The 10,706-nt window shown below is 33.1% G+C and overlaps 1 protein-coding gene across 1 annotated transcript; it reads left to right on the top strand.

Moving 5' to 3' along the window:
• Window positions 1-3,632: 3,632 nt before the first annotated feature.
• Window positions 3,633-4,949, top strand: LOC108986620 (dehydration-responsive element-binding protein 3-like). Its single transcript, XM_018959300.2, has one exon. It carries the CDS (start codon window positions 3,980-3,982, stop codon window positions 4,751-4,753), a length of 774 nt encoding a protein of 257 aa, XP_018814845.1. The 5' UTR covers window positions 3,633-3,979; the 3' UTR covers window positions 4,754-4,949.
• The last annotated feature ends 5,757 nt before the right edge of the window (window positions 4,950-10,706 follow it).

The following is a 10,706-nucleotide window of genomic DNA, read 5'->3' as shown; positions in this document are numbered from 1 at the left end:
TTCAATTCGGTTTGGTTCAGGATCGGTCCATTCGATCTGGACATGTCCCAAATAGGCTATTCAACCCATCTAAATTTGGATTTTTTTTTTCCAATTTTAATTATTTTCGACCCACTTCAAGTTTTGTACATTTTTAAACTAAAAATAGTAAAAAAAAAAAAAACTTGATCTTAAAAAATACAATAATAAAAGAAAACAATAAATTTGTAATATGATTAATAAATCATTGTATTAGCCTATAAGCCTATTAGGTATATATAGTTATAACTTATAGCGATATTAATACTATACTATTATACGTACATTATGTTTTAATCCTATAACTCTTATGATATATACTAATACTATATATTATACTATTATAGACTATAGTGTTACTATTACTATTACATATAGACTTATAGTGTGTGTATATATATTTTATAATGATATAGTGATACTAATACTATATGTTATATAATAATACATTGATATAAATTATTACTAATAGTCTAATACTATATTAATAATTTAATAGTGATATTAATACTATATAATAATATATGGTCATAGTCTCATAAACTCATAGTGATATGGTCATTAGTCATAGACTCATAGTGATATTAATAATTTAATACTATATATAGATAGTAGACTTATAGACTTATAGTGATTTAGTTATAATTTATAATTATAGTTATAAACTATAGTGATTTAGTTTAGTTATAATTATATTGACAATGTTAATTATCACTTTATTACTAACTTAAAGAATGTTAATCCATAATGAATTAACGAGCCATTGAATTTGAGCCATATACAACTTTTAACATTTTGTATATGAAACAATAAGCATAAATAATTTAATTATCCATACATATTATATCCATAATTGAGAAAAATACATACTTAACATACTATTATAAATAAGCATAAAATATTTAATTATACATGCTATTATAAATTTATAAATTATACATATATTATAATTTATACTATAACTCTTAATACTTAATAGTATTAGTAATACATTAAAGAATATATTAATACATTGATACTAAATAGTAAATATATATAGTTATAAATTTATAGTGATTCGTTATTATGAATCATGATTAGTATAATTATATAATAGTATCAGTATAAAGTATTAGACTATTAGTAATATAGTATAGCTATATATTAGTAATATTAGTATAACTGTATAACTATAGTCTATACTTAATTTATAATTATAATATAGTATAATTATATATTAGTTAGTGATAGAATTAGGTTAGATGAAAATTATATAATTAATTATATATATTATAAAAAATATATATATATAAATTAATTACATTCGATCCGGTCCAGTCCGGTCCGAAAAATCCCTGGACCATGGATCGGACCGAATGAACTCAGTCCTATAAAACTCGGATCGAGACAAACCGGGACCAACCAGAGTCTGGTCCGATTGGTTTTTTCGATCCGGACCGCCCGATGCTCACCCCTAGTTGCATGCATATGCATATGGCATGGCCCAGTGCTTGTACCATACAATACGGATGCACTCGGACAGAAAGACAAGTTTGAATATTGAGTTAAAATGAGATAAATTAAAATAAAATTACAAGTTATATAAAATATTATTAGAATATTATTTTTTAATATTATTATTATTTTGAGATTTGAAAAAATTAAAATTTTTATTATATTTTATGTTGAAATTTAAAAAAAAAATTATAATAATTAACTGAGATAAGATAAATGGCCCATTTGAATACAGAGATGAAATAAGATGAAACCATCTCATCTCATTATCCAAACTGGCCCAAAATGTTTTTTATATCCAAACCTAGCCAACATCCAACAACCTTGATTTTATGAAAAAAAAAAATTCATCAATTCCCACACACCACACAGTCACACCCCCACACTTTTTTTTACTTTTTACTCTTACAAAATATGTAGTATATAGATAATAAGTAGAAGAATTTAATAAGTTTAAGAAGAATAAAATTATAAAAAAAAATGTGGTACGTAAAGATGATAAATAGTAAAATTCTGATGTAATTACTTATCTTATCAAACACCAAGAATCCGAGACAACTGCAGCAAAAAGCCAAGATCAGGCTAAAAGCTGTTGCAGGCCCGAACCAGCTAGCAATATAATGGAGCCCAATCCAATAGTGATCAAGCCATAAATTTCTTACATATGTCAGATTCAAATTTATCGTTTTTGAAGACAACAGAACATGTACTTTCCATGCCGATGATGTTACTAATCCTTTTATTTAATATCGTTCTAAAGTCCGAATCTAACTCATCATAAGGTTACATGAAATAGTTTTTGTGATTCTCTTTATGGATCGAGTATTTCTCTTTCTAATTATACAGATCGATATGTCACATTTTAACTGACTTTTAATTTAGCAATTGATCCATGAACCTACTTAAATATATCACAACCACATAAACTTGTGTAACAGATAAAAATAATAAAATTCAATACAAACTATAAGTTCTCGTTTGGATAGTGAGATAGGATGAGATGATTTTAAATAAAAGTTAAAAATTGAATAAAATATTGTTAGAATATTATTTTTTAATATTATTATTATTTTGATATTTGAAAAAGTTAAATTATTTATTATATTTTATGTAAAAATTTAAAAAAATTATAATAATAAAATAATATAAAATGAGTTGAGAGTAAGGTTGTTCCGTAGAAAACTATCAACGTTATCCTCTGATCGGAAAGATGATGAAATCAAGTTTTTGATGGGACCAAAACAATTAAAAGCCCATGTTATGAACCATGAAACCGGGGGTTGCTGATTGTTTCAGTCATTAAAGGAATTTTAAATCCATAAAAACTTCCATAGTCAAAGAAAGAGGAGAATTCTACTCATAAACAGTAGAAGACCAAGACCCATATCAGAAACCAAGAACAGGAAACCTGGATCTTAAAAAGAAGAACCTCTCAAAAACTGGCAAAACAGAGTCAGTACCAATGCACTGCATGATGTAGGGGGAGGGAGGACAAAAGGGTAATTATGAATGGGTTAGGGGAGGACAGAGGAATTAAGTAGAAGTATTATTTTCATTATATTATACATAAGCAAAGGAGAGAGGTGAAAACAAATTATGGAAAGATTTTATTGAGATGGTAAGTAGTACGAGATGATCAGCAGCAAGCAAGGGAGGGAAGAAGAGGACCCCAACTAGTAGAGATCAGGCTTTAGACCATTCTTCTTCAATGGAAATCCCTATTTGTCCCCATGCCAGGGCCGCCTGCCTCTTCCAGCCTGTGTTTGGTTGTGTTACCCTTTACTTGTACCCTGACTAAGATACCCCACACTCACCATTTTCTTTCACCTTTCAAGTTTTTTCTCCCTCTACTTGCCCCTCAAAAATCTCTCCCTTTCTAATTGGTATGTCTTGGTTTTTTTTTAATACATTTGAAAGGAAAAGAGTTTCGACTCCAACTACAGACACGTCAGAATATGCGAGAAGTACATAATTTTTTAATAAAAAAACGTGGCAAAACTTTTTAACGGACACTCGTCGTACTTATAGATGGGTTTGGAAAAATGAGAACTCATGCCTATGCATGAATGAAAGATGAGCATGATGATGGGATAAAAAGGGTCCATTGGGAAATAAAAGCCTCACGTTTACCTTGCATTTTCATTCTTCATCCTCCCTCCCCTTTCTCCTAATAAAAACCCCACTTCCCTCCTCCACTTCCTCCTCATTCTCATTCTTCTTCCCCTCATTGTCCTTTCTCATCCCCCAACTTCTTCCTACTTCATACACACGAGTACCCATTCTCTCTCTGCATCTCTCTCTCTCTCTCGCTCTCGCACTCTCTCTCTCTCTCTGTTTGTGTCTTTTGTGCTACACGGTAGTGATCTACTGAGAAGTTCAGAGGCGGCTTTCCACTTATAGTAAGAAATCTTTCCCTTCTGAGAATTATAATCCCGAGATTGCTTTCCATCCAAGTCATTTAGCAGCAATGGCTGATCCGCCTTACTCGGAGACCGAGTCAAGCTCCAACTCGTCCTCCCCTTCTCCATCTTCACCATTCTCATCTGGGTTGTCCCGGTCTTTACCAGGATCGGCTCCGAACCCGACTTACAAGGAGTCCAGTTCGCCCGACCCGGACCCAAAACAGCCGAAGCGAGCCCGTGACAGCAGCAAGCACGCGGTTTACAGAGGGGTACGAATGAGAAGCTGGGGCAAATGGGTATCCGAAATCCGCGAGCCCCGGAAGAAGAACCGGATCTGGCTCGGTACCTTCTCGACCCCGGAAATGGCTGCCCGGGCCCACGACGTGGCCGCGCTGAGCATCAAGGGCAACTCGGCCATCCTCAACTTCCCCGAACTCTCCGGGTCTCTTCCACGGCCCGCTTCGAACTCGCCCCGGGATGTCCAAGCCGCTGCTGCCAAAGCAGCTTCCATGGAGTTTGAGGTTCCCAAAACGCCCTCGCCGTCGTCCTCCTCCTCGTCATATTCCTCAGCTACTACAGTGTCTTCGTCTTCGTGCGACGTGTCAACCCCAGAGGAGCTGAGCGAGATAGTGGAGCTGCCGACTCTGGGGACGAGTTTCGAGTCGGTCGAGTTGAGTAACGATTTCGTGTATGTAGACTCGGTGGACGGATGGCTCTATCCTCCTCCATGGTGTCACAGCAGCATTGATGATATCGGGTATTTTAGGGATAATATCTCAATGACAGAGGCAGAGGGTGTGATCCCAAGTAGCTTCGAACCTATACTGTGGCAATATTAAATGAACCAAACCAAACCATTTTCTTTCAGTGTGCAATGTTCTTCTCTCTTCTTTTCTGGGAAAGTTTTTCTTTCTTTTTTTTTTTTTGTTTCTCCTTTTGCCTTTGTTTATCAATTCTACATATGTATATGTGTAAGACCCTTTATCAATTTTGCTTTTGAAGGGCTAGAATCTAAATACGTTGCTTGCTGCTCAAGTTATTACCAATGCATTTTCTCTCCTTTCTTTCTACATATGTAGTAGTGTTCCCCCTTCCCTTCAAAAGGTCCATATCACAGCTTAGGTGACATTTTTTCCTCAAAAGGACCTAAAAGATGTGGATTACAGTTCCCTCTCTGAGATTTTTACTCTGTCTCATCATCAATCATGAAAGAAATTCAAAACACAATATGACAGATTTGTACATACGTATTGTGTTTGGAGAGTCAGTAACCAGATCATAATTTTCTATCGGCCAAGTTTTTATTAGATGGAAGAAGTAATTACGATGTCTTTTTAGGTTGATATTGCTTCCCTTACTTGTTAGCTAGAGGGCACTGCCTCCACTGACAGCTGCTTTTCAACCACCTTATATTACCCTCCTCATACGTATACCTCATCAGTACTATTTATACTATAAAAAAATACTATTTTTACCATTTATTCTTACCGCTTGTAATTACCACCCATAAGAAAAATACTTTTAGAGAACAAGATAGGTAAGCTAAGATTAGGACTGTTGGTCCCATCAACACTAGGGTTTTCCAAAATCCAGTACATACAAATTTAATAGGGCATATTCTTTTTATTTCAAAGATGTCCATCATTCAAACCCAGCCAATATATATTTATATATATATATATATATGTAGGGTTCGAAAATTTTTACTCATCATTTTTATATATATCACACATTATACATAATTTTTTAATTTTTAATTTTTTTTATTAAATATATATTGTATGAATGATGAGTAGAAGAATTTAATTAATTTTTAAAAAATTAAAAAAATTAAAAATTAAATATAATACATAATATGTATGAATGATAAGTAAAAAACTCTACAAACTATATAATTATATATAAATCACAAGCTTTTACTCAAAGCTATCTATCAGTCGTACTGTTTAATAAAGTCTGCAGAAGTTCCAAACAGAAACTTAATTGGAAAAAGAAGGAAAAAAAAATAAAATAAAAGAGAAATATTTTTGGGCCAATCTCCAATAATTACGTACTTGGCCATCCAACCAGAATTGCCTCGAAAGGCTTTTAATTGTGATTCCACTTCATCAAAGCCATGCCATCCATACATATCCGATGTGATAGTCCAATAATAATGATAACAGTAGTTGAGATCAGTAAATTAACATCTGTTTTTTTTTCTTGATCGAACGTTTCAGATCAATCTATGTCAACAGTAGTACGTGTGCTTCGAAGAAACAGGCCCCCCTTGGTCCCCAGAGAATACAGTAAAACAAAAAGGAAAAGAAAAGAAGCAAAAAAAGAAAGAAGAAGATACATAATTGCATCATTGAGAGTAGGGTTTCAAAAATGTTGCCACAAAAGAGTAAACCACATAGTATTTCCGCACACATCTAGGTCACAAATTTTCCTAGCTGCTTGCTCCTGTCTAGCTCACAAAAACTGAAGGGGAAGGGGGGTGGGGGCCGGCCGGGGACTGAGCCTGCATGCTAAACCTTTTTTTTTTTTTTTCTTTAGCTTGTATCCTTTCTTCTTAAACCCACTAAAATTATTGAGGATTCAAGGGTTCGGTGGAGTACTTCATGATTACAAGGAGAAACTTTTCATTGTTCCCCCCACCTATGGATATTAATGTTATATATATATATATATATTCTATACGAAGATTTATAAGTCAAACTTTCATGACCCCATCATATGGCTGTAAGACGTGTCACGTCAGGACAATGCAATTGATCATGATCATGGACCCCATTTTGTTTGTTAATTATCACTCTATTCTTAAGTATATATATTAAATGCATGCCAATATTTTATGTGGTTGGAAATCGGGAATCCTAGATTAAATCTAGCTAGATTTAAGATTAGTTTAAAATAATCCAGCTTAAATGGCGGCCGACTTTCAAATAAATAAATAAAAAAGAATTATTCTTTATGTGCTCCAAAGATATGTTCTGCATATATATTAAAAATAAATATAGATAAAAATTATTATTAAGAGTATCCATTTTGCACGCATGATGTGGCATCATGTAGATCATACATCTTCTGAAGTGGTGTTGAAAATAATCAACTAGAAGCAGTCACGCAGTGCGTACAAAGTGTGCACTACTATAATGACTTCTCTCTAACATTACTCATATATTAATATACCTCGTTTTGTTTCTTTCTAGTCTAATAACATAAATGCTAGTTAGATATAATTTTCAAGTGTACAAGTCTCGTGTATTTTTTTTTTAAATAGAGCCTATTATTAAAAAAAAAAATTTCCCATGCAGTTCTAAAATTTATCAAATTTTCTTAAAAAGAATACATATATATAAAATTTACATACTTTAAAACTGTATAAATCATTTTTCAAGAATATATGTTATCAATAAGATTTTTTTAGTTATGAATACATGGGATTGAGGGCTGCAGTTGATCAACAAACTGCTAGCTAGCTAGCTAGCTGCATGCTTTGGAGATCAAATGAGGCATTTTATATAATAGTAATAGAAATAATTAATAAGAATAAATTAATTCTGAGTTGTACGTACCTAGCTAGTTAAGTTCATTTTTCTCGTAATTAACAAGTGACACGTGCACGTGCACTTTAATATTTGAAAGTTGACCCTTGGTTTTGAAGGAATTGACTGGAAATCACAATTTAAGTATCTGGCAGCTAGTACTGCTAATACCGGGATCATGCATGGTTAGCTTGGAATCGATCGAGCCTGGCAGCATGCATTCACATTTGGCTAGTAATTATATATTAATTAAGCTAGCCTGCATGCAGTAAAGAAACTACAAATAAATAAATAATAATAATAATTTATATATAATTATAACATTGGTGAATCCACATGTTATGTCTAGCTATGATCTCTCATGTAATTATATATAATTTGTTCACTTATCTCAAAAGCTTAAACGGATGAAAATATATAAATTTAATAATTTATATTTATCTTTTAAGTGTTAGTGTTTGAATTTAAGACTTTCGCTCTAATACTATATGTGAAATTACTACTTAATTATCTTTAAAAATTTAAGCTGATAAAAAATATATGATAAATCATTTATGACAAATACACAACAAAAAATCTGGCCTTTTGCGGCGAGTAGTATTTGCTGCAAAAAGCATACTTTTTGCCACAAAACACTTCACCCAACCGAAATTCATTTGCAAAAAATTGGTCGAGAATAAATCGTTTGAGTTGATCAATTACGGTGAGCTTTGGATTTCTTCGTATAGGATATCTTTTTATGCAAAAATCATTCGTCGGAAATAATACTTTTCATGTGAGGACTTTAATTTTTGCCGCTAGCGTAGTTCTCTGAAAATAATTATTTTCGACGAGTAGTCTTCGCCGCAGATAATGATGAACATTAAAAAAAAAAAACTACGGCGAATTAGGATTCGCCGCAAATAACAATTATCCCCCAAAAAAATATAAATGCATAAAACCTTATTCATCAAAATCCAAGCTATGCACTAATTTTATATTTCAAGGAAAATCAATAAAAATTAACCAAAAGAATACAAATAAATGTCCTCTAAAAGGTAAATATCATATAAAAGTTAAATATGCAAACATTATGTAGAATTTGGCTCTGCATTAGTTGATGCCTCAAGTATCTGCTCTGCAAGCTTTCTTAATTGAACCTCTTGTTTATGATTCTTAGATGAACAAGTTTGAGAGAAAACAAAATTATACCAAACAAAAGTGAAAACAAGAGATTGAGAGACTCAAGATCATCAAAATCATACAAGAATTACAAGAGAAAACAAAAGTGAAAAGAAAGTCTCAAGATACCAAACCAGCAAAATCAGATTGAGAGACTCACCTCCTCAGTGAGGGTAGTTTGGCTACATCCTCAAGATCATGTTCTTCTTTTGGGAGGTAGTGAAAGCATCATCATTTGTCATTTGTGGTGCCCCATGATTAGGATAGCGCAAGAGGGTAATTCCAACACATGCCTCAATTTCTAAGGATAATTTCTATGAACAGAATATAACTCTAAAACTCTCTGTTAGAGCCAGATTATGTTCAAATCCAAGCAATCTGTTAAAGACCATTCAAAGAGCAAAATGTTTAAAGAAAAAAATAGAAACTTGAGAGATGTAAAAAATATTTTGGATCCATATTTTACTTGCATAAAAAAAACATCCATAAAAGAGTCAATCATGATACAACTACAAACAACCATGAAATTCAGAAACATATAGGAAAAAAAAATAAGTAAAAAATTTGGGAAAAGAAAGGCATAGACCTAAATATACTAAAACCTCCCACAGCATAACCCTTCAAAATTCACAAACCAGATGAAGACTCAAATTTTGTAGAAAAATAAGATCAACCCACTCTTTCATTCACATCCAAGACTAAACCCAGAGAGAAAAATCAAGTACAGTTGCATGAGAAAAAGAGGAAAAAGAAAAGAAGAAGCCCGCTAGATGAAGAAGCAAAACCTCGCCAACAAAGTTTATGCCTATGATCAGCAAGAATTCAACATAAAAATCTGAACCTAAGAAAGGCCCTTTTTATAATATAAAATCTGCAATGTCAGGGCAAAGTACACGGAGACGCTTACAGAGAGGGAACAAAGAAGCTTCTGTTCACACCTGAACTGTCACAATCGAGTTCCCAAAGAGCTCCCATTTACCCAAACAGTACACAAAAACTCCAAATCTATGAAATCAAAACAAATAGAGATGAAAACAATAACACTATGCTCAGATCATGAAATGCTTGCAATACATATACCTAAAACGGGAGGGGAAAAATTTGAAAAACGTAGACCCATTCATTGAGCAGCAGCCCCTCGTCCACGCCCCGGTCAAGATCCCCCACATACGAGTATGGAACCAAGAGAGAGAGAGAGAGAGAGAGAGAGAGATAATCAGGGCGAAATAGAGAGTGGAAGAAACAGACGGAGAGAGAGAGAGAGAGAGAGAGAGAGAGAGAGAGAGAGACGTGCACACACAAAGAAGAAGACAGAGAAAGAAATAGATGGAGGATTGAGAGACTCACCTCCTCGGCGAGGTGGCGATGGCACGGTAGCAGGCATGACTTGGTGAGGGCGGCAACAAACTCAGAGAATAAAGAGTGAGTATCGAGCTGGGGGAAAAGAAAAGATGGGGAAAAAGAAAGAAGGGGGATCCATGAAGGATTTTATCATGATATTTTGCGGTGATTACAAATATAGCCAAAACGTTGTCGTCAAAGACAGATAAGGTGCTATGTCAGGCTATTCTATTTGCAGCGACAAATTATTGTCGCAAATAGTCTTTTTAGTGGTGATTCTCTCGCTCTTCACAAGAAAAACATAGCTACAGTGACAATAATTGGCATATGCCGTACAATTCTCACTCTCCGCAATTTTCTTTGGCCACATAAATGGTTTTTTCTTGTAGTGATAATATTTTAATGTTTGGCTAGAGGACGTTGTTGAAGGTCTCACTTTTAGATTTTCAAATATATTTATTACTCGTTCATGCATAGATCAATCTCAACTATTTATTTCTCAACACTACATATACATATACATATATATATATATATATATATATATAGGTTTTATTTTAGCAACGTCAAAAGACTCCAACTTTGATGCAAGCTGTCAAGAATAATTCCACTTTGCATTTTACACGTATGCCACACACTATAATGTTTTTTATATATAATAAATATATAGTATATAAATGATGAGTAGAATAATTCAATTAATTTAATAAAAATAACATAAAAAAATAAAAAATTTAAATATATATAATGCAGTATGATA

This window comes from Juglans regia, chromosome 1 (assembly GCF_001411555.2).
Source record: "Juglans regia cultivar Chandler chromosome 1, Walnut 2.0, whole genome shotgun sequence".
In the NCBI taxonomy this organism is placed as follows: domain Eukaryota; kingdom Viridiplantae; phylum Streptophyta; class Magnoliopsida; order Fagales; family Juglandaceae; genus Juglans; species Juglans regia.
The sequence above is the reverse complement of the archived record's forward strand: the minus strand, read 5'-3'. Positions and strand labels throughout refer to the sequence as shown.

Bases quoted from the DNA above. Each gene is read 5' to 3' on its own strand.
- LOC108986620 (XM_018959300.2), top strand. From the start codon at position 3,980: ATGGCTGATCCGCCTTACTCGGAGACCGAGTCAAGCTCCAACTCGTCC.